Source organism: Patella vulgata, chromosome 2 (assembly GCF_932274485.2).
Source record: "Patella vulgata chromosome 2, xgPatVulg1.2, whole genome shotgun sequence".
NCBI lineage: Eukaryota > Metazoa > Mollusca > Gastropoda > Patellidae > Patella > Patella vulgata.
The window spans coordinates 46,322,323-46,347,214 of record NC_065880.2 but is presented as its reverse complement, the minus strand read 5'-3'; the positions used below and the strand labels follow the sequence as shown (position 1 = coordinate 46,347,214).

Sequence of the window (24,892 nt, the reverse complement as noted above, 5' to 3'; positions counted from 1 at the left end):
TATTGTTTTCCAAAGTCTCGACCAATCAAATTGCGTATCGCTCTGCTTACCCTGAGCAGAAAATGCTCATTATCAAACTTAGTCAAGGTATTACTGTAATGAAACTATACACCAAGTTTCATCAATCTCACTTAATTAGAACTAAAGTTATCGTGTCCCAAAGCATCAACCAATCAAATTGCTTATTTCTGCTTACCCCCTAAGCGGAAAATGCTCATCTTCGAACTCCATCAAGGCACTGACCTAATCAACACATACACCAAGTTTGAACATTCTAGCTCAATTAGGAAGAGAGTTATCGTGCCCCAAAGTATCAACCAATCAAATTGCTGCTTACCCTGAGCAGAAAATGCTCATTATCAAACTTAGTCAAGGTATTACTGTAATGAAACTATACACCAAGTTTCATCAATCTCACTTAATTAGAACTAAAGTTATCGTGTCCCAAAGCATCAACCAATCAAATTGCTTATCTCTGCTTACCCTAAGCGGAAAATGCTCATCTTCGAACTCCATCAAGGCATTGACCTAATCAACACATACACCAAGTTTGAACATTCTAGCTCAATTAGGAAGAGAGTTATCGTGCCCCAAAGTATCAACCAATCAAATTGCTGCTTACCCTGAGCAGAAAATGCTCATTATCAAACTTAGTCAAGGTATTACTGTAATGAAACTATACACCAAGTTTCATCAATCTCACTTAATTAGAACTAAAGTTATCGTGTCCCAAAGCATCAACCAATCAAATTGCTTATCTCTGCTTACCCTAAGCGGAAAATGCTCATCTTCGAACTCCATCAAGGCATTGACCTAATCAACACATACACCAAGTTTGAACATTCTAGCTCAATTAGGAAGAGAGTTATCGTGCCCCAAAGTATCAACCAATCAAATTGCTTATCTCTGCTTACCCTAAGCGGAAAATGCTCATCTTCGAACTCCATCAAGGCATTGACCTAATAAACACATACACCAAGTTTGAACATTCTAGCTCAATTAAAAGTTATCGTGTCCCAAAGCATCAACCAATCAAATTGCTTATCTCTGCTTACCCTAAGCGGAAAATGCTCATCTTCGAACTCCATCAAGGCATTGACCTAATCAACACATACACCAAGTTTGAACATTCTAGCCCAATTAGGAAGAGAGTTATCGTGTCCCAAAGCATCAAGGCATTGACCTAATCAACACATACACCAAGTTTGAACATTCTAGCTCAATTAGGAAGAGAGTTATCGTGCCCCAAAGTATCAACCAATCAAATTGCTTATCTCTGCTTACCCTAAGCGGAAAATGCTCATCTTCGAACTCCATCAAGGCATTGACCTAATAAACACATACACCAAGTTTGAACATTCTAGCTCAATTAAAAGTTATCGTGTCCCAAAGCATCAACCAATCAAATTGCTTATCTCTGCTTACCCTAAGCGGAAAATGCTCATCTTCGAACTCCATCAAGGCATTGACCTAATCAACACATACACCAAGTTTGAACATTCTAGCCCAATTAGGAAGAGAGTTATCGTGTCCCAAAGCATCAACCAATCAAATTGCTTATCTCTGCTCACCCTAAGCGGAAAATGCTCATCTTCGAACTCCATCAAGGCATTGACGTAATAAACACATACACCAAGTTTGAACATTCTAGCTCAATTAGGAAGAGAGTTATTGTGTCCCAAAAAGTGTGACGGACAGACAGACGGACGGACGGACGGACAGACGGACAGACAGACGGACGAACCCATTTTAATAGTCCCCTGCTTTCTTCGAAAGGCGGGGGACAATAACTAGGTGTAAATTAATTTTGGCTCGGAAATTCCGTAGATCCACCCCTATTACAAGCTGAACGATTCCTGTGACGTGTGGCCTCGGTTCTGCAAATAATCAAAGTGCGACTTTGGATTTCTTACTACTAAACGAATCATCCGAAAAGCTAAAACATAACTATAGTTTAACATGTTTTATTTGCCAGTCTTAAAGGCTGGGTACATCTTTTACATAATACTAAATATCAGATTACAACACTCGATATTAAAAGTATGAAATAGAAAATTGTATTTTTTAATTTAACAGAAATAATTCTGAATTATTTGTATGCTCGATTAAATTCTTAAAAATCTAAAACCACATGCAATTTTATCCACATTGCCGTGTCTGCAATATTATATCTTTCAGTCTGTTATAGATAATAATTTACAAATAAATCTCAGACTTCAAACTGAATGATAAAAAAAATGAGTGCTAATTATATTTGCTACCATATAACAATGACGCAAAGCTAGTTTGTACATAATGATGATTATCATGATATAAACAATAAATGACCATATAGCACTACAGGATAGCTGTAAAAGAATAAAACATTTAAATGCCCTCATATGGTGTGTAATTTTCCCAATATAACAAATTATACACAACTTTAATACAACAAATTCTATTCATTTAAAGTTCATTAGTATGGAACTTCAAGGATGTTTATATTTACAATTATTATAACAAACCGCAATAACAAAACAAGTGAACTCTTCTTTTTACAATTATCATGGATACATAAACAAATTAAGTAGACATATACAAAACCGAGATATATACATTTCATGCATTTCCCAATCTCAGTCAATTCAAATTCCTTTCCGTCCTTAGAAGTCATTCGCGAAAAATATGAGCATTAATGTATAAGTTTGTCCAAATTGTGTGTTGTGTCATTTCATTTTGCCAGTCTTAGTTCGACATCTGAAACACACATGTTCATTTATTGAAACAGATCATAATATTACGAATGAACACAAAATGGCCTGGTTAAATCACCCATTAAATGATTAACACCCAATTAAGTCATTTCTTCAGCTGTTATGTCTGAAGCCGCTTCTTCAATGACATATTCTGTAACTCCTTCTCCATCAACGATTGTGGTCGAACCTTCAAGTCCATGGATAACAGAGGTGTCAATGTTTTGTTCATCAATAACTGTATTCGGAACAACGTGTCCATGGATAATAGTGGTGTCAACTTCATGCTCGTTAATGATTGAAGTTGAAACTTCTTGACCATCGATAACGACTTTTTCATCGATGGTTGAAGCTGTTATTTGATGTTCATTGATAGCGGAATTTTCGACTTTTTGCCCATCTGGGACCGGTTGTCCATCAGAGGTATCAACATCTTGTTCACCAATAATGACGTTTACACTGGATTTATCAACGTCGTGTTCGTCCATATTTGCTGTAACATCATCTATTTCACTCGCATGTGTTTTAGCTTCGGTATCAATGCAAGATGGTGTTTCATTTTGAGTACCATCATTTGATACTGTCACTATTGGAGCAGCATTTGACACGGTTTGTGAATCAACATTAGATAAAGTCACTATTGAATCACCGTTCGAAGCTGCTTGAGAATCTATATTAGATAAAATTACTACCCTATCACCTTTGGGTGTCACTTGTGAATCAACATTAGACAATGTTACAACTGCGGTACCGCTGGGTGCAACATTATCGGAGGCTTTTTGAGAATCAACATTGGATAATGTTACTATTACTTGTGAATCAGCATTTGGGGATGCTACTTGAGACTCGACTACTGATGTTACATTAGGCGGTACAACTTGTGGGGATAATTCTTCTTCTTTCACTGTTATCAGATTGGATAAAGGCGGAGATTTTAGTATGGTTGTTACTATGGATTGTTGGTTAGAAAGTGCTGATGCTTTGCACTTTTCTGCGACAGACTTTAGGATTGTTGCATTAACCAAGGATTTGAGATGGGTCTTCACTCCTTTAGGGTTTTGTTTAAAAGGACTGTTGATGGTCTTCGATCCTTCTACCGTTGAAGGGCCTGAGATAATCACCGGTTTAGAAACAATTGGTCCCGGTGATAACTTTGGGGCCATATCAATTAAGACAGTTTTGGTACCAGGAGATGGAGAAGTAGTTGCTGCAACATAAACTGTTTTTGGTGCTATGTTGGATACGTTAACAGACTGGTTTGTTTTTGTAATGGGAATGGTTCGCTGTATTGGTAGGGATTGAACAAAAGAAGTAAGACTTTCCTGGCCTACAGGTACAGGCGATTTTTTTCCTATAGGAACCCGTTTAAGAGTTGCAGTTGTAGTGCAAGCTTTTGGGGCATGTGCTTCTGCCGTAGTTTTGGGGGTGAAGGTAACTGCCTTGCCCGTGAAAGGATCTGTAACTATTGTAGAAGTAACTATTGATTTGTTATCTGCTAAAATTGAAGATACCTGAAACTTGGTAACACTGGTTTTCTGAACACTGATTGTCAAACCAAGATCTTTAGGATTTACATACTGAACGCCCATGGGTTTACCATCGCTTCCAACAAGATTAACAGAGATATAGCCAGAAGTTACTGGTGGGGTGCTAGTTAAGGTGATAGGTTTCATATTTATAGCTTGTACTGGCCCTTGCCCAACTTGACTGCTGGTGCTAGGTTTGCTTATAACTTGCATAGGACTCGCCATTGTAGCTACTATATTGATTGCGGGATCAACTTTTATTGGAGTACTAAAATTTATGGTCTTAGCTACGGGTTTAGGTTTAGCTTCAGCTGCCGAGGACGGTGTAACACTTGTTGATTGTAAGCCTACTTTAGAGTTGAGTGTATTTACAATAACGGGAAAGTACCTTTGGGAGGCTGTTGATACCGGCTTTGGCGAAAGTTTAGGCAATGCCTTCTTGTGTAATGTTAGATCAGCATCTAATAAAGTTCTTGTTATCGTGTTGCTCGGAGTGCTGCTTTTAGCATTATCAACAGTTACAGGTTCTGTAGAATGAACATATTGTGTCACGACTTTCTTTGCATCCTCTTTACTGGCCTGCTCAAGCAATACCTTGACACCACTTTCTCCATTTGGAAGAACTTTCACAACCCCTGATTTCATCTCTTCATCTGTTTCGGGGATTGATCTTTTCTGCTTTTTTTCAGTTGAGCCCTCACCGTCATCTGTATCAGTTTCCTCTGCATCTTCTCCATCTCTATCCGATGAGCTGTCCTGCTCCTTGTCACCTAATCCTTTCCTGAACATCTCAAGGTCCTGCAAGTTAGGGATTTCTGCTTTTGGTGTGCTGGCTTTATGAACTGCTGTTATATGTTTCCAGAAACCATCCTTGTTCTTAAACATTTTATTACATTCACTACAAACATATGGTCGGTCATCTTTATGACGACGCATGTGGGTTCGCATATTAGCTCTTTGGCTGAAAGCTTTCTTGCAGATCGGACAAACATATGGTTGTTCTCCAGTATGAGTTTTGATGTGCTCTCCTAAACTTCCTTTGTCACTAAATCCTTTATTACATAAATGACATTTGTAAGGACGCTGACCAAGATGTCGACGCAAATGGGTCTCCATGTTACTTTTCTGCGCAAAAGCTCTGTTGCAAACACTACAAACATGGGGTTTATCACCGGAATGTAATCTCATATGAACTTTTAGTGTTATTTTTTGTACAAATGTTTTGTTACAGACAGGACAAAAGTGAGGTCTATCTAAATCGTGAATTCTAAGATGGCGTCTGAGATTACCTTTACTACTGTAAAAATCTCCACATTCTGGACATTTCCATGGCTTACTACCATCAACACCTTTAGCTGAAAAATACAAGTTATAGACCTCATTAAATCCCTCATAAAGATATTCAAAAAAAAAAGTTATTTTTTACGATATGCAACTCTGTGAAATGAGAGCATTGGAAAACCTAAGTACCAGTAGTTAGGTTTTTCAATTGATAACGTATGTTTATCCATTGCTTTATCCAGACTTACACGGATCAGCTTTTGTGTGAGGCTACAAATTCTTTGAGACAAGCCGTCAAACATGAACATAAAAACAGCAGAAAAAAAAACATACCTTTATCAGATTCTATCTGGGCCATCAGTACTTTGAAGGGTGTATTAAGTTCATCTCTTTTAGATCTTGGTGTGGGTAGATGATTGTCCATTTTCTTGTTGCCCTTTTTATCATCTTTATCAGCCGTCATTGCTGCTGTTAACAGAGCTTCAATTCCACTAGGAGCACTATGTTGATTACCAAGAACACGAGGTCGACCTGGTTTCTTTGAGGGAGTTTCATTTGCAGCAGCAGCAGCTGCTGCAGCAGCATCACGTTTCCTACCTCGCGTAAGTGCTAAGAGAGCAGAGGCTCCTGCATCTACATCATCCATCTGATCACTTCCTTCGCCAAATTCTTGATTGGACCTCCGCTTACAACCTCTTCCTCTTCTCTGTCGTTTTCTTTTTGTGGCTGATTTTGGAGTTGAAACTTCTGGTTCTTCTTCAATACCTTCTATTTTGACCACTTGTGATTCTGCTTCATCCACATCAGCTTTCAAAACAAATTCTAATTCTTCTTCTGCTCCTATTTCCATTTCTGTTTTAATTTCAGTCACTTCAAGCATAAGTGGAGTTTCTTCACTGTCTTGTACCACTTCCTCCTCATCTGAGATGGGCTTCTCTTCTGTCGATATTCTTTTAACTGGTGTTTTTACCTTTCTTCTACCTTTTGATGACTTTTCTTTCTTAGAGGGGGAAAGGTTTCCATTATCAATATCGAGGTTTGTCATTTCAGATAATGCAACTTGTGTTGTCATCTGACAAGGATATGTTTTAATGTCTTTTTCATTATGAAAACACATACATATTTTACAAAAGCTGCTGCCTCTTGCAGAGATACGTCTTGAAGATCTGGGAGATTGAGATACGTCAGATTTTAGAGATTTCTTTGGAGATTCGAAATTTGATTTAACATCTTCTGTCATTTTATCCACTGACAGATTAGCTTCTGTACAGGAGTTGTTTGTATTACTATTAAGTTCATCTTTGGTTTTAGCTACAGACTCTTTGCTCTTCTTTCTGCCTCTCTTTTTTGGTGTGACCTCAGGGATCTCCTCTTCTTCAGTATCCTTTTCAGGACTTTCTTGTCCTTTTTTCTGTGGAAGATTCTGAATAAATTTAGAAAGATCTTTACAGGCCTTGCATGTAACAAGTAGCTCATTGATGGAAGTATCCGTATTTTTGTACCATACCGAACAATCTGTTGACTGATATCTTGAAAATGGATGTGCATGGTAAGCTAATTTTTTGATAAAACAAGCTGGCTGGACATCACCTAGACCAGGACAAAACAAATACTGACCCTTCGTTGTAAGTTTCCTCAAAATACTAATAAATTGACCAGCATCAAAAAGAGTTTTATCTAACAAGCTGTATTTTTCTGAGGGTCTAAATAAAACATTAATTGTAGCAATTCCCTTTTCTGTCAAAGTAACTGTTACTGGGTCCAGATTTTCACCTAATAAACCAAGGTTTCCACCATGAGTTATAACCAGGCTTTCTTCCTGAACTGTGTTTTTGGTAATCTGAAAAATATTAAACATACACCACAGTTATCAAATTGACAATATGACAGGTACCCGTAATAGTTTCATTGTAGGGTTCTTGTCTTAAAGGTCACCGGAAAAGCATCAATTTTTTTTAAAATAATGCAAGTAATTATGTCAACATATCCTTTCCATAAGTATAACCCGAACCCGAATGTCAATATTGCCTGCAAAAGGTAAATTTCAACGTTAGTAATTTCCGCCGCTTTCCGTGGGTAGTCGTAACTTTCCGTCAATAAGCAATCCGTGACGTCATTTTAGTCCTTCGGCACATAGAAATATAGACTAGAATATGAGTAGAAGGACTAAAATGAAGTCACAGATTGTTTATTTACGGAAAGTTACGACTGCCCACAGAGAATGGAGGAAATTAATAAAGTTGAAATCTACCTGTTGCAGGTAATATTGACATTCGGGTTCGTGTTATACTTATGGAAAGGATATGTTGACATAATTACTTGCATTATTTAAAAAAATTATGAACCTTTTCCGGTGACCTTTAATATACTTATTGTAAGGTTCTTGTCTTAATATATTTATTGTGCGGTTATTTATGGTCTTACTTCCTCATATTCAGATAATACTGAGATTTTGTAATCAAGGATGCATTACGTAAGATTTAGATAAAGAGCTGGCTTTTCAAATAACTTTATTGTGCAAAGTTATGAGTGTTTGAAGTTTTGACAAGATAGTCTGAATTGTGAACGAGGCACTACCATACAAACTCTTGATTATCCATTTTAACATTAAATTATTAAATGACCGGAGTTCTAATCTGAAGCCAAACACAAAATACCTGCAATATGCAGATTTGGGTCTTAAATAATGCATCTTTAAGTAAATACAAACTAAAAATAAAAAGCACACATATGCACAAAATTTTCAGGGTTAAAAATTCAACTATGGAGAGTTGGTATGATTTATCATGTCATGTTTTTATTGGTGATTTTTCATTTATTATTTCTTCTTAATGCATTCTAAGGGGTTTTCTCTTTATCATTTTATTTTTTTATCTTAAATAATAAAAGGTACAGTATTATTTAATCTGATCGATAATTTTCAATTGATATGTTACAAAATTTACCCTGTACGACAATTCTTTAAAATCATCTGTTGTGTTCAAGACATACAAACTTAAAGCCAATAACTTGCTGTTGGCAGCTACTGTTGGTGTTGACCTCTGACCCGAAGTTGGCATACTGAAACTGAAAGTTTCGGGGTCAATTGTACCACTCTCCATTTCTCCCAGGGCCGCATCCGTTTTAGACAATTTTTTCGATTTTGTTTTTTTCTTTTCCATTGTTTGATTGGGATCATGGGAATCTGCAATAGTAACATTTTATATACTTAAAAAAAAACAAAAAACGAGTGCCAATTACATATATTTTTTTACAACGTATCGATAAAGCATAGAAAATAATCAGTTTGTGATGAGGCAGATCTATCCTAAAGCGTCCATGAAAATTAAAATGAAAGTCAAATAAATAATGTATGACGTCGACCGCGCTGCAATCGCAAGTTGAATCAAGCCCCGGTTGTCAAATGAACAGAAACTATTTTCAAAGCAAGTAAAATTGTAATCACCGTGTCCTATAGATTCTCCAACCAGTTCTCACCTTCTATGTAAATAAATCAGTTCTAGTCGATAACATATATCAAGGTTTATAATTTTCAACAAAAATGGTCTCGATGCTAAACTGAAACTTGACTTGAAGCCATTAACCTCGATCTGGTTACCGGATATTCACGGGCACTTACGATTTATGACGTCAGACAACCTAAACTAGTAATTCATGCAAAAGGATTTTAGCAAAACAGTTATGCATACCTCAACATTCTTTCTTCTCTTATTTGTCGATTCTATCAGCTATATTAATTACTGCCCGTGGTCCAAAATATAAGCAATGGCATCATTTGTAATCAAATAAAATAGGACAATAACCAGCAACTTGCGATTTGCTGAAGCTAGTTTTAGTTTCCGGATGTTTCGATGGCGTGCGTCTCTGTAGACCCGGGAGTCCAGACGTATAAAGAAAATGAAAGTACATGCAGTTGAAAACGACCCTCTATACTTTTTTTTCTCCTGGGGCGCATGTTTCACGAAATTTTAACTAAGATAAAATGCAAATTTTAGTAACTTGATTGAATAATATTAGATTGATTTTAGTGCTTAGCCAATCAAAATTGAAGTATCTACTAAAATTTGGATTTTATCTTTAGTTCTAAGTTTATTTTATATTTTCATGTACCGGTGGTATATCTGCGCGTGATTCCCCAAAAATATTTTAGGTAGACTGGAAACAATTAATTTAACCACCTTATTCTTGTCTATAGCGTCGTTAATTTACGATTTTTAAACGCTTATAGTGGCGTTCTAGCCAGATCAGTCCATGCCATGGCTGATGACTGATGTGGCTATGCTATATGTACATGCGTACTGTAGGATTGCGCCGGCCGTTTCGATGGGCATGATCGGTGCATGAATACGACACATAATCCAAAGACAATTTTATCTTAATGAATTTTTTTTCAGTTTCCCGCGTATGATTTTATAGAGGTAGGCCTAATTGGCTTCCACCTGGCTGCGCTCGCCTTAATTCACTGAACAATTTGTTTTTTGACAGATTTGTTAGGACTTAATTAATTAGGGACGTCACAAGAAGCAGCTTGAATCGCGGACTAACATTTTCATCTACATTTAAAATATTGAAGTCCGTGATGAGAGCGACACTAGAATTCTACCTAACTTAAACTAATTAAACTCGATCCAGATAAAAAAAATAGAACCAATTAAAGAACGCGCATATTAGCTATTGTATCAGTTTTCTGTCCAAATTGGGGCTTTCACAGCCCTAATGGGTATAGGCGATACACGTCACGAGTAAAACAAATAAGTAATTTAAAAAAAATTAGATATACCGCCACCGGTATATATATATTTTTGTCACACTCGCAGTAAAACTAAAATTGCTGATAACGTCACATAATATTATATTGTAAATTTACATGAGATCATGTTCAAATTAATGTCTGTAGACTTAGGAATAATTTAATTCCGGAACACAAATAATTATCCAAGATTACTGGGATGAATGAACAGACTAAAGTGGTCTTTTTTTTTAAACATAGATAAGTTTAGCGTCTGCAACTACTTATTAGGCCACAGTTTTTGAGACTGGAAAATCCAGTCTCACATAGTTCGAGTTAGCTCCCATTTCTGTGGAAACCTATCGTCCAATCAGAAAGGCGTATCCATAAATAGCGTTTTTAAGATTCAGTCATAAAATTCCTGAATAGCATAGCTTATTTATTTTACAGTTTTGCAAGGTTTGTATGATTCTTTTTAGATAGAAGTTATTTTTTCCAACTTAAAATCCTTAATGGTAACGGATTACTTCAAACCTATATGTCTTTCGTTACTGAAACCGAGTAGGCTAGACATGTCGAACTGGCTGGCTGGTGATCTACATTCTAGCTAGGCCTACCGAGCGATGACAAACACCTAAAAACCAAGTGAAACAGGGTTAAGAAAAAAATGAATCGAACTGATCTGAGGACTCCTTTGACAATGACAGTCAATATGTCTAATCATGAGTCTGAATTTATGAACTGATTCACTACAGACAGGCCTGTGAAGGTATTCCACCAGGCACTCACTAGGCTAGATTTAAGTACTAGATATCAAAACAAAAGCTATGCTAATGGCAATGCTATGTATTTTTCTTTCCAACCACAATAAAATTTGTGCCCCCCCCCTTACCTGGTGTTTACTGTGGTATTAACCAGCATTATTTAGGCCTACTTAAATGAGCTTACTAGTAATACTACTACTGATCTTATTAATAACCTTAAATCTGCTTTTTTTTCAGGATGAGTGTTAATTTTGGTGAAATAAGTGAAAACACCAAGATGGGTAGAGAAAGTGCCCTTCTTGGTAATTATGATACATCAATGGTTTATTATGAAGGAGTTTTACAACAGCTTCAAAAGCTATTACAGACCTTAAAAGATTCATCAAGTAAACACAAGTGGTCTCAGGTAATATTGAATGGAGTGGACATTAAGCTTCCATAAACAAAACAAAAATTGATTTTAGAGTAATTTGTACTTTTGTAGGTACATTCTAAATTCTTTGAAATGATTGTTTGATTATATAATTAACTGGTGATAGTCTAATCAGTTAATCTGGTGTGTTAAATTGTTTAATAATGTTTTGATAGATCTATTGATTGACAATGGGGGTTGGGTGACAGAATGCATGTAAATTAGATCATAAGGTCTGTCATTGAGTCAAATGGCGTGGTTCCGATTCCTTGATTGTACGTGACAATTAGTAGGGTCGTCTGTCCAACATTATGAGTTTACTCCAGGTCCTATGGTATCCTTCCAAACCTACAGACCAGGGGTCAAAATTCACGACGAAACCCGCGGCAATTGCCGTAGTATTTAACGAAATTGCCGTAGAAAATAAATTATGACTACGGGATCTTTAGCCGTGGTAATTTATTTAAGTATATCACCACGGCAATTTGACGATGTTGACACTGAAATCGCCGTTGTATACCTGCATAATCCACGGCATAATCGAAAGTAGGAATTTATTGTTCTGTTTCTTTCCCGAGTTCTCATGACTGCATTTTTCTATCGAGTTAGATCTCGAACCACACAGCTAAAAATAGATCGAACGGTGTGGAATCTTTTTGGGGGCTATTTACCGTGGCATCACATTAGCGGACATACATAACACAGATAGCGATAACACAAGCGTCATGCGGCATTCGTTCAGTCGTCCCATCGTACGGTTACTCAGATAGTTGGAAGTCAAATAGCAGCCAATTTAATAACAATGAATTTCACACCATCTACGCATGTTTTCATCTGTTTGACACTAGTTTATAGCATTATGAAGTATTCATATCTAAATAAATAAACCACGTATCCCCCAAGCCATCTGACATATACTATTCAAAAAAAGTAGGGGATATTTGATTTTTAAGTGTTATTAAAGTCACCTAATGAAACTGACGAAGAAACAAATGACAAAATGAAATGAAGTTCACATTCATCGATTTATTCCAAATTATCATTAGACTAAGTAAGGCACAGACTGACCATTATAAGGGTAAAATGATACCCGGGGTCAAACAGCAAAGTTACCACAGCATCACAACCAAGTCAGTAACGGGTAAATCCTCCTCTGTTTGCCAAACAAGCATTGATTCGACGTGGCATACTCCTAATGAGACGTCTAAGGTCATTTTGGTCCAGATTGTCCCATTCCTGTTGCAACGCAGCAGGAAGTGCTTGGACATTGGCAGGACGTTGTTGACGTTGACGTAACCTCTGTCCAAGCATGTCCCAGACATGCTCGATGGGGGAGAGGTCGGAACTCAGTGCTAGCCAAGGTAATGTGGTGATGTTCTGTTGTTGGAGGTAACCTGTAACGATCCTGGCCCTGTGACATCTTGCGTTGTCATCCTGGAAGATAAAACGGCGGCCATGACGTCGTGCGAACGGCACAACATGGACTGCCAAGATGTTGTCCCGGTAGTACTGGCCTGTAACACGCCCTGCAATTACATGTAAAGCCGTTCTTCCAGCAACAGTGATGCCTCCCCACACCATAACAGAACCACCCCCAAATCGATCATGTCTGATGACGTTAACGTCTTGGAAGCGCTCGTTTCGACGACGCCACACCCTCCTACGTCTGTCCAAAAAATCAACAGTGAACCTTGACTCATCTGAAAACATCACATTGCTCCAGCGTCGATTATCCCAGTGTTGACGATCCCTACACCAACGACGTCTTGCCTGAATGTGATGATCTCTCAAACAAGGGATCACGCGAGGACGTCGGGCGGGAAGGTGACCCCTATGCAGTCGCTTCCGAATCGTCTGGCCACTCACTCTCACACCAGTGTCTGTTTGAAGACGAGCGCTGATCTGATTTGCTGTGATGACACGATTTCTTAAGGCCAAGGTACGGATAAATCGATCCTGGGCTTGAGTTGTCGCCCTTGGTCGACCTGAGCGTGGTCTGTCCTGTACAGATTGTGTATCACGGTATCTGGACCATAGCCTGCTTATGACAGACTGAGAAACATTCATCGTCCGCGCCACAACCGCCTGTGTTGTGCCGATCTGTAGCATGCCAAGGGCACGTAACCTTTCATTTTGGGTAAGCCGACGCATATCAAAATTTGTTTTCTGGTCACTAAAACAATTAAACTGATGTTTCCACCCTGGAATTCAATGCCACAATGACTGTAACATTCAAAGTCAGAGTCGTGCAAATCTTGGGTTGGACCCCCATGATGATCCCAAGCATCACCTGCATTCCATGCGGTAGCTATTGGTGCGTTTGGGCGTCACATGTAACTGGAAATGTTTCTTCTGTTAGGTTCTATAGTGACTTTTTTCGTAGTCATTTGCATATTTTAGTATTATGCCCCCAAAATCAAATATCCCCTACTTTTTTTGAATAGTATAATTCTACCGTAACATCACATGCTGGAATGGAAATGTACACGGCTCATTGTCTGGTGTATTTTAAAATCATTTAAGAAGTTCAAAACAATTTCCAGAAATATTGGTTATGAATAATTTACTGGAAGATTTGACCAAATCAAATAATTAGGTTGGGAAAATGTGTCATATAATATAATTTTTAGTGTAAATATAGACAGGATGTGAGTAGGGATTTCCAGGGGGCGTTACTTACATGTCCGTCGCACGAGGTACATGTAAATTACTAAATATAATGTCATGCACTTGTAAGTGTGAAGTCGTCTTTTGATAATAAGTTTACGGTATTACGGGTATTTTAGAATTGGAATTCATCACCTCAACGGCAAAGTATTCATTTAAAATGCAAGTTCGGTATCATGATACTTATATTTGGTGGAATTGTGGATTATGTCGCTAAGTAGATTCGCAGTCTTGCAAGAATTTTTAGACCGCCTGATTTTGAAGATATAAAACGGATTCATAGTATCAATCAAAGTTTGCCAGTTTAAAAAATGCCGTAGTGACGAAAGTAAATTAAAAGTTTTGCCTCAGTGTACATAAAAGTTGCCGTAGTGAAGAAGGAATTACTGTGGCATTTTTTCTTTGTTCCAATTTCACGAATTTTGACCCCTGCAGACCCCAATACGCAAGAAAATTATTGAAATAAAATTGAACTATGTGTTAGTCCCAAAATGACATACTCTGTGTCAAGTCGACATTAAAAATTAAACAGTATTGCTCTATTGATTGACAAATGAAGGGTTAAACAGTTGACATTACTTATGTAGCCTACAAATAATGTCTTTTAAGACTGTATTTTATTAAAAGCTTTATTATATTGGGCTTTAAATGTTTTCTAATAGTTTTGCAATAGTAACTGCAGTGCAGGTAGAAAAAATTCAGATTTTGATATTACATTAAGCCTACCCCTTGTATGTTGTTGATGTTTAAGTGTGAATAGGTCCCTAATCCTTTTGACAGATTATGTTCTGCCAAAACTCAGCCAATCTTCTACAGATCAGAGAGGATTAATTATGCTTCTGCTAAAGATTAAAAATATCAAGCAAATTAGACTAATATTAAATAGAAACAAGTGTTTCAGCAGAAAAGATTGAGACACTTTTCAGGTATTTTTTGCCTTAGATGGATAATATAAAATGTAGTCTTAATGTGGGCTTACATGGATGTCCTGTTTGATTTGATTTGAGTTATTTGATTAGCGTATTTTCAATCCTTTTATAGGTCAAGCAACAGATATCACAGGAATATGAACATGTTAAAGATATAAATAAAACCTTAAATAGCTTTAAAATGGATAATAGTCATTCATATCATGCTAACTATGGTAATCCTATGTCTTTTGATGATTATGCAAGACATGAAGAACCAACAAGAGATCCTGATGTATGGCCACCACCAACACCCGTTGAACATAGGTACACATAATAAATTCATAAACTTATTTTAGATAACCAAGAAACAGAATATAGACACATGGGACAAAATTGAGTTTACCTGAAATTGAACCTTATATAATGAGAGAAGCAAATCCAATATAATCATGATAGCAAGTGTTAGTAAAGGACGAGCTTACTGTGCCTTGTACAATACATGTCCTCTACTAGCTCCAGGATCTAAAAATCTAGTATTTACTAAAGAAACCTATGAAGTGATAACCAACCCACCATCTTCAAAATAAAAAGATGTCAGTCCGATTAGTTATTTATTAAAACGGACCGACATGAATTTTAGACACTGCTGTAGAATATTTGAAATGTTTTATCATTATTTGACTGATTTTTAATATTATGATTATTATGAAGGTTAAATCTCTGAAAATGATATTAATCCGAAAATGGTTGAATTCTGTTCAGTATTTGCAATGATGCATGTACATGTATAATGAATTGAAAATTTCAAAACATTTGGCATTATGTGTAAACGATGTAAAGACACTAATGCCTTTTAGAAGAAGTGTAAGATAGAATGTTTTTATGGGCCTCTTTTTAATCCCACTGAATTCTGATATTTTAGGATTGTTTTTTGGATGTGGATTAAACTGTGAAAAATTATATATTGTCCAAACAAAAAATGCACGATCAGGGTCAGCGACGTTAATTAGGTTTAAAATGTAAGATACTTAGTTGTAACCTAGATTCTGTCTTTTTTCAAACGGATAGGAAAGGGAGGATAGTATCAGGTCTTTATTGTGATGTTTTATTTGGAGTCTTATTTTTTTTCTTTGCTTGGGGTTATTCAACATTTATGAATTAGCTTATTTACTAATTTATGTTTTAGACCATCCCCAAATATAAGAGGAGGTGTAAAGGCTGCACCTGCCCCTAGAAGACAAGATAATAGATCCAGACAACGAGCTGCTCCATCACGTAATTCTGCTCAACCAGACCGGGGTCGAGGAGGACCAAATTATGGTAATGTAGTTGATAAAGGTGCTAAAGACAAGGGTAAAGATAAGAAAAAGATAGTAAGTATTGTTGGTTAGTTTTCTGAAATTGTATCAATGTAATTAATCATTATTGTTATTTTTAAATACATTCAAAGACTTTATAGTGGAATCTGCACTATATAAATAATGTAATAATTGTGTTAATGATATGTTCATCCAACCTGGTAGCAATGTCAAAGATTCAATCAACATACATTTTCCTAATTTGTGATCCCATGCATGTATCTAAAACCATCATTGTTTGGAGCCCAATATTATCATTTATATAGTAGATTAGTTTTCACACCTTTTCCATATGATTAAAACAGTCTAATTTATAATATTTTCTTTCCTCAACTAGGAAGAAGAAGATGGGGAGAAAAAGTTTGATCCCTCCGGTTATGATAAAGACTTGGTAGAACATTTAGAAAGAGACATATTACAAAAAAATCCTAATGTTCATTGGTATGTACATATCTTTGATATAAATTTATAAAGTTTATTTTAAAGTGTTATGTAATAGTAATTGGAACAAATAAAGTTCAAATATGTAATTTTGAATTGTTATGTAAAAATAATTCGAACAACTTTTATAAAGACTACCTTGTATTATCAGATTATTAAAGATATCATTTAGAAAAGTGTTGAAGTTAATATTAAGTTGAGCTATTTATTCGGCCAAAGATTGAACGCTATAAATGAAATGGGGTTTAATGTCCTACTGTTCTGTCATTTATTTTTGATGGGTCAAGGGTTCTTTTACCTCAATCTGATTAAAACACAGATCCTATTTCGTTTCGTTTTTTATAGTTCAAAATTTCGTTTTACTTGTCTTTACTACACTAGGATCTGGAAGAGTTGTTATATTACTGGCGTTTTGGTTGTAGTGGGGGATAAGCCAATGAAACGGTCTGTTACAGCGACTTCTTGTCGTGCCATGCACAGAACTATGGGTAATTGATTGATTAATCAATGTCTGACATCATAGGGTCAAAAGCCGCTTGTACAACTTGTCAGATCTTCATGTAGTGTAGGCCATCGAAAGTATAAAAATGAAACGAAATATAGATCTGTATTTTAATCAGATTGCTTTTACCTACAATCCAAAGTTTACACAGGACCTTGGTTTTCATTGCCAGGTCCCTCTCCCTGCACCATGACCGAGAGAAATCCACACTGGAAATCCTGATGAACTTTCTTGGATAAAACTGGGATAAAACCAAGACCTGTGAGCTAGTTAGCACCTTACATGCTTAGCCTCTGATTAATTTAAAGACTTATCATTGTTTTGTTGGTGACTGATGTTTTGTTTGTGTGTTGTAGGGATGATATTGCAGGGCTAGTTGAAGCTAAGAAATTGTTAGAAGAAGCTGTGGTATTACCTCTTATAGTGCCAGATTTCTTTAAAGGAATACGACGCCCCTGGAAAGTAAGTAACTGAAGATTTGATCAAAATAAACTTCCAACGGAATTTTTAAAGTATATTTTAAGCAACATTCCCCCTAGTTTTTATTTTTTACAAATGTAGACATCCTATCAATCTGTCTCACAAAATAGTATTGGTAAATCAGAGTCTAAAAATGAAAACTAGAAGATTTTTTTATTGTATGTCTTCAAACTTGTTTGCAGAGCTTAAGAGGGAGCATTGACTGTAAGCCATTCAATTATAATTGTGTAATTTATTGTACCATTTTCATAACTGAAAAGTAAGTTTTAGTAATTGTTATTGAATGTAATATTTACTATATGTATGTCCAAAGACTGGCAGGAAAACCATTTTTTCTAGGGAGTGCTAATGGTGGGTCCACCTGGAACAGGCAAAACACTTCTAGCCAAGGCTGTGGCAACCGAATGTGGCACTACATTTTTTAATGTCTCCACTTCAAGTTTAACTTCAAAATACCGAGGAGAATCAGAGAAACTTGTTCGTCTGCTCTTTGAAATGGTAAGCACAATATGCGGATCCAAATATATATATATCCTAATAATTCTAACATAGTTGCATGCCCTTGTTTTCTCTCCTTGTAATCAGGGAGTGTTGATGGTCGGACCTCCAGGCACTGGCAAAACATTACTCGCTAAAGCTGTTGCTACAGAATGCCGAACTACCTTTTTTAATGTGTCTACATCGTCTTTGACATCAAAGTATCATGGAGAATCTGAAAAGCTAGTTCGCATCTTGTTTGAGATGGTAGGTGGCATGTGGTGTGATAATATATTAACCATCTATAGCTTAGTCCTGCTTGCAGTTTGCATAGTTTTAGTGGAATGATTGTCCACCTTAATACTAATCAGACAATAATTTCACCAAATATTGCTGTTCACTAAAGCTAACAATTCATAAAATTACTAATATGCCTTCTTCATTCTTGCAAGTTTATAAAATTGTGTGTATTTTATCTTTTAATCCAGTGTTGTATTGAAAAGAGTGTTGTTAATCTGTAAAAATAATATATTAGGTGGTCTAATGCATGAACTGTAGATTATAAGTCCTCAGTTATCTATACATGTGCAAGGGTCATGGCTTCAATCTCTCATGACAAGGAGTAGTGTTGACTGTTTAACCTTGTCAGTAGTCTCCTGGATACTCCCACTTCTAAATCCCACTAATATACCCAATATTATTCCTTCAAAATCCAAATTTTGCCAGATGATTTTTTTGTATGTATATTTGAAAAAAATAAACAATATCAGAGTAACAGTGAATAATTTGACACTTTGCCCGGTTTAATCAGTCAAATTGTGGTGCTTCATTGACTTTTTATTCATGTTCAATACCACCATTATCGTTAGTATTAATGCCATCTCACTAAAAATTGAAGGATAAGCGAAAAGCTTCTTGATTGAGAATCTTGCCAGTGGAAACACCCAAACTGGGCTGAAGAAAAAACTGACTTTGGTTGTCACTGAAAGCCATTGTAATACTTTTAAAATTATGAAAAAGCGGAAGACGATACAGGATGTTTTATTCACTAAATAGTTTGATGCATGATAGAGTGTATAATAATTTTTAGTGTTTGACTCAACTTTAAGATCACTTATCTGTAACCATAGAGATACTGTATTAATTGACATGTTAGATAAATGAGTTTTTTTTTGTTTTATAATTTTGCTGATTTAAGTGAATCAAAATAATCAAGATCTAATATAGTGAGGATTAGATAGATAATAGATAAATGTTCATGTTTTCAATATAAATATATAATTGGTATAGAATATTCATAATATAGATATAAAGTTATTTCATCAATTCATTAAAAACTCAATATCTTCATCTGTTTCATTTTTCTATGTTTCATCCTAAAATAATATTGGGCAGCATTTCTTCCCATTTTTATAGCTAGATCTTTACCCAATTCATTCATTATTTATTAGGTTCAGAAAATCCTGTTTTACAAAATAGAATGTAATACACTAAAAACAATTAGCATCTTTCAGCCAAACTATTTTTCTTACAAATTGGGGAAACAAAATAGCCCTTTTTGTAATTTTGGTATTTGTATTGATTTTTAAAAAATCCCATTATGTTGAAGCTTTTAGATAAACAAAGCAGGCATTAAAATACATTTTCTGTTATTTTTTATATTTTTTTTGTTATTGTATACTGTAATAAATCAAATTTGTACAAAATGTATAGTCAATTCCAAGGGAGGTAATATGACATGAGTTGTCTCCCCTTAGACCACAAACTCCAAATCTGGGTACAGTTTAGTTTCTTTATGCAAGTTTACAGACTTGACAAATGATCTTACTTTGTAGTATTATTTCAACTTGCATCAAATGTTTTTATTGTAGGCTAGATTTTATGCTCCAAGCACCATATTTGTAGATGAAATAGATTCTATTTGTGCCAAACGTGGATCAGATACTGAACATGAAGCCAGTAGAAGAGTAAAATCAGAATTACTCGTACAGATGGATGGTAAGACCTATATCTTAAATGAACTAATTATTGTTTACTAAAGAGCTTACATGTATCATCCAATCTGTTTTTACTATTTTTAGTAAAACAAAGAATCCAGTAGAATTTGAACAGTTTCTGGTTATCACTCGCAGACTTGTTTTTCAGGATCCTTTCGACACTCTAGGGTAAAGAGTTCATTTTATTTCTAAATAAAACAGTATGAAGTAAATTCATCATATGGCATTTGGTGTGAACAGATATTAGCCTATCTTTGAAATTATTAGACTTGTTTTGAAAATTCCAATGGTTTGTGTTTTTAATTTTTAAAAGGTGTGGATGGAGTTTGTGGAGATGATCCAACTAAAACAGTCATGGTGTTAGCAGCTACAAATTTTCCATGGGACCTTGACGAAGCTTTACGAAGACGTCTGGAAAAAAGAATCTACATTCCATTACCTAGTGGTAACTACAGTTTTTAATTATGATATGTAAATTAGTTTAACAATCTGATTGAAACACAGATCCTATTTCGTTTCTTTTTTTTTATATAGTTCAAATTTTCATTTCACTTGTCTTTACTACACTAGGATATGTGTTAGATATCCCGCGTTCTGGATGACATGAGTGATTAGCCAATCAAATGGTCTGTTAAAATGGCGTGAGTTGCACTGAACTGTGGGTAAACCACTAGAAACATCAATGCTGATTGGTTAATCAAATGTCTGATGTCATGGGTCAAAAGCCGCTCGTATGACATCAGACACGACGTCCCACTACAACTGGTCAGATCTTCATGTAGTAGATGCCATCGAAAGTATAAAAAAATGAAAGGAAATATAGATGTGTATTTTAATCAGATTGATTAGTTTAATCAAGCTGTTCTGATTATTTAATTAAAACTTGTATTACACAACACCTGAATACATCGCCTCCGTTTTGATGAAGACGAGTCAGAATTTGAAACTATAATTAACCATTCTGAATAAATCATTTTTAAAATTTGTTAGAAGGTTTGTTGGTATTTTCTATACATTGCTGTAAATTTTATATCTAGCCATTTCAAGTTACCGCTAGTTTTCATACATTGCTGTAAATTTTACATCTAGCCGTTTCAAGTTACCGCTAGTTTTCATGCAACATAGATTCATTGATTGATCCATTGTTATAATTGACAGGTTTCATTAATTATCTACCGTGAGTAGTTGTCACCATATGCTTTATGAAGTTGTTTGTAGTTCACAAAATCATTGTTTCTTTGATTGGTATTAAAAATAATATTGTATTATGTTACTGATAGATCTAATTGGCAATGGACGCCACCGTTTGATTGTTAGTTGTTTGGATAGTATAAATAAACTAGAATTATTTTTTCTCTTACCGGTAGTCAGGATTTAAGTTAAGAGTAGCTGATCATTATTATTTCATTTGTTTATCATCAATACCTATTCATTTATCACAGCCAATTGCTTGTGAATTCAACAGGATGTAATAGACGCTGATGTTTGTTGTGGGCGGGACTTAAACGACAATTTGACTACCATACGAGCGCCAGAATTACCATTTCAGTTATGAAACAAAGCAATTAAAAGTTATGATTAATATAAAGTCTTATGCAATTAAAAAATTGTATATAAAATTTGTTATTTCATAAAGAAATATATATAAAGCTTGATACAGCTAAATATCGGTAATTATTATAACTGTAAACCGTAGAGTTTGGAACTGGAGATGGCAGGTGTATTTGAGTCACTTATGGTATGGCACATGTTCCACAAGGCGCTGCCTAAACCATGCACTTCTATTATTCCCTGAAACACCTCTGCCAAACTCGCCCTGCGCCTTATCTACGCATGCGCCTAATACACCAAAAAATATGGTATGTGTTTGACATTCTGTGGTGTATTTACAGTTGAAGGACGAATACAGTTGTTAAATATAAATCTTAGAGAAGTTGAAATAAGTGACGAAGTTGATCTGAAAGAGGTTGCTATAAAACTAGATGGTTATTCTGGTGCAGATATTACTAATGTTTGCAGGTAAGTACTTTCATAAATTATTTATTCAGTTATTCATAAAATGCATATTGTTGTCACCCTTTGGTCTATAAACAGTATTCAAATATGTATATTTTCCATGGAGTTATTATCTGTCATTGAAACTCTGAAATCAATGTCAGGCCATATAAAGAAAATATTCTGGTTCTCAGACAATCCTTCCCCAAAATCTGATGTGGGAGGTTTTGTTTTATTTTTATGTTTTTATTTTGACAAAGTACAATATACTCACAAATATCAAATTTCAAGGCACTACATTTATCTCATCATGATTTATGTTTTGTACACAGAGATACTGCCATGATGTCATTCCGTAAGAGGATACGAGGTTTACGACCTGATGAAATCAAGAATATTCCGCGTGATGAACTGATTGCTCCAGCTACTTTAGAAGATTTTGATGAAGCCATTGTCAAAGTTAACAAGAGTGTGTCGAAAGAAGATTTAGAAAAATATGAAAAATGGATGAATGAATTTGGATCTGTTTAATTTTAGAATGCAATGTAATCGCAATGTTAAACTTGAACTTAAAGGCAATAAGGATCATTTTATTTTGATTGTCTCACATTATCACTCAATTGAAATAGTTATCATTATTTGTCGAAATACATCTTTATTTAATTGTATATACTATTAAAATTAATTTGAATCATTGGTGTTTTGTGTATATATTCATATTTCATTATTATGTGGTTGATGGCACATTTTTCGCTGAAGAATTTATTACTTATATATTGCAGTGGTCTATTTGAATATAAACAGATTTTGTTATTGTTTATCAGTATGTCTTGGTATATAATTTTTACAAAGTAAAGTGCTATACTACTATGATTTGACAACATATATAATTTTATGGTTTTGTCAATAGTTATAAGTTTATAATTTTCCACTTTCACTTTATTCACTGGTTGTTTTTCAAGCACTCATGTCCTGTGTGTTTTAGTGTATTTCTAAAACGAAATATTGTCCAAGCTCAGTTTACATTTGTGCAACTCTTTACTATATATTTATGAGACATGTTGAAATTTAATATTATCTCCAAGAAGAATATTGATTTTTCACTTTTATACAGACAAAAAAAAGTTCTAATGCAATTTTTGGAAACGTAATTTATGTAATTTTAGAAATTTGTTATGCATTTGTCATCGTTCTTTCTATGGTTATTGACATGTGTTATTGTGTTACTGATCTCTATAAAATAATTTGCATATACATACACTGGACTACATCTATCGATATTAAAATATGTATATTATACATTTACCGAAATTGTTTTTTTTCCTTTAAACTTTCTTAGAATGTTATTATCGGTCAAAACTTGTTGATGCAGGATGATGACCTGTCTGATGTGTGACACAAACTGCAGATTAAACATTTTGATTCCTTATCTACAATATATACATTTTGTTGTGGGTTTGTTCTCTATAAGAGACCAAACAATTAAACCTTTAAATATTAGAATAACTTCATAATAGCCAGGATTATTACAAGGAATTTAATGATGTAATCTATTTTGTGCTGTATTAATGATGAAATGGACAACTAATGATTTGCCCAGACAGTGGCGTTTCTGCCCATCCTTCATCAAATTACAATTCAATGATTGTTATAGGTGAACACCTTCCTTGCCAGGCACCTCTGGAAAAACCTGAGGCACTTCTTGATTAACTAATAGATTGAAACCGTGACATCCTGGTTAATTATCCAGCACTATATACACTGGCTCAACCTTTATTATCAACAATTATTGGTACTTTGTTTCATTGTGATAGCTTGTTAGAGAGAACTAAACATCTGGACTTTCACCAAAGACAAAATATGCTGATACGTATAAAACCTGAGAAATGAAATGAAACTGGTTTTAACTTCCTCCTGTTCTGCTTCGAACTGTGCTAATCAAGACAGGCATATGTCATACAGTGTGCTTTGGGGGAAATTTTGCCTGGACAGCGGCACTACAGCCTACTCTTATACATCTTCAATAGAAGGCTTTATCTACATACATCTTATCAAGGGCTTCACGTAATACCCTGCATATTGCGGAACTAATTTCGACTGGGTACAAGCCCAACTTGTGAGCCTATCAGATTCCTTGATCGTCGCGAATACCAAGTCTCGAGCTTTCAAGGTAAAATGTCCACCTGTGATAATCGAGTTGCAAAGTTCAAGGTTCATTCAATGTCAAGGTTTCCGTGGAGGTCGCGATGTCACAAACTCTGATTGGACGCTCCTGCTCGCGTGTCTGTAGATAACATAGTTATAAGTTCGGGAATTGTGAAGTAAACAAGCAACGGCCAGATATTGTGAAACTCGCAGTCGTTGCTTCAGGAACATGACTCTTATATAGAATTCCAACTGTTAAGGGATTTTTTTACGTGCATGCTAATGTGTACACAGGGTCTCTGTTTTACGTCCCATCCGAACGACTAGATAGCTGTTCTTGTCGGGCCTTCCGGCCTGCATCACTGACAAGGGGGAACAACACCAGAAAATCTGGATGAACTTTCTCGACCAATGCAGGTATCAAACACCCGACCTCCAGGCTAGCGTGCCAGCGTCTTACAAAAAATGTACATAT

At 35.4% G+C, this 24,892-nt stretch overlaps 2 protein-coding genes across 5 annotated transcripts; one reads left to right on the top strand and one right to left on the bottom strand.

The window, feature by feature from the left end:
* Positions 1-1,948: 1,948 nt before the first annotated feature.
* Positions 1,949-9,384, bottom strand: LOC126810703 (uncharacterized). Of its 3 annotated transcripts, none has more exons than XM_050535901.1 (4): positions 9,229-9,384; positions 8,485-8,723; positions 5,873-7,379; positions 1,949-5,613 (listed from the first exon to the last, which is right to left on the bottom strand). In XM_050535901.1, the coding sequence occupies exons 2-4, from the start codon at positions 8,698-8,700 to the stop codon at positions 2,834-2,836; spliced, it is 4,503 nt and encodes a 1,500-aa protein (XP_050391858.1). In that variant the 5' UTR covers positions 8,701-8,723; positions 9,229-9,384; the 3' UTR covers positions 1,949-2,833. The 3 variants fall into 3 exon arrangements, with proteins under 3 accessions (XP_050391858.1, XP_050391860.1, XP_050391859.1); XM_050535903.1 differs by lacking the exon at positions 9,229-9,384 and adding an exon at positions 9,017-9,129; XM_050535902.1 differs by lacking the exon at positions 9,229-9,384 and adding an exon at positions 8,985-9,118.
* A 1,243-nt stretch (positions 9,385-10,627) lies between these two features.
* LOC126810808 (katanin p60 ATPase-containing subunit A1) lies at positions 10,628-23,571 on the top strand. 2 transcript variants are annotated; one of them, XM_050536090.1, is made up of 11 exons: positions 10,628-10,727; positions 11,270-11,438; positions 15,153-15,346; positions 16,209-16,395; positions 16,718-16,821; positions 17,680-17,785; positions 18,389-18,547; positions 20,152-20,278; positions 20,591-20,722; positions 22,170-22,296; positions 22,605-23,571. In XM_050536090.1, the coding sequence occupies exons 2-11, from the start codon at positions 11,271-11,273 to the stop codon at positions 22,801-22,803; spliced, it is 1,503 nt and encodes a 500-aa protein (XP_050392047.1). In that variant the 5' UTR covers positions 10,628-10,727; position 11,270; the 3' UTR covers positions 22,804-23,571. The 2 variants fall into 2 exon arrangements, with proteins under 2 accessions (XP_050392047.1, XP_050392046.1); XM_050536089.1 differs by lacking the exon at positions 18,389-18,547 and adding an exon at positions 18,143-18,301.
* Positions 23,572-24,892: the final 1,321 nt, after the last annotated feature.

What these genes read in the sequence shown, in the direction of transcription:
- LOC126810703 (XM_050535901.1), bottom strand. Translation starts at nt 8,700, where the DNA reads ATGGAAAAGAAAAAAACAAAATCGAAAAAATTGTCTAAAACGGATGCG. An exon ending in TTAAAGAATTGTCGTACAGG is followed by an intron (nt 7,380 to 8,484) that starts GTAAATTTTGTA and finishes AATATTTTTCAG; the next exon opens with ATTACCAAAAACACAGTTCA. An exon ending in CCAGATAGAATCTGATAAAG is followed by an intron (nt 5,614 to 5,872) that starts GTATGTTTTTTT and finishes TGTATTTTTCAG; the next exon opens with CTAAAGGTGTTGATGGTAGT.
- LOC126810808 (XM_050536090.1), top strand. Translation starts at nt 11,271, where the DNA reads ATGAGTGTTAATTTTGGTGAAATAAGTGAAAACACCAAGATGGGTAGA. An exon ending in GTAAAGATAAGAAAAAGATA is followed by an intron (nt 16,396 to 16,717) that starts GTAAGTATTGTT and finishes TTCCTCAACTAG; the next exon opens with GAAGAAGAAGATGGGGAGAA. An exon ending in CTACATTCCATTACCTAGTG is followed by an intron (nt 20,723 to 22,169) that starts GTAACTACAGTT and finishes GTGTATTTACAG; the next exon opens with TTGAAGGACGAATACAGTTG.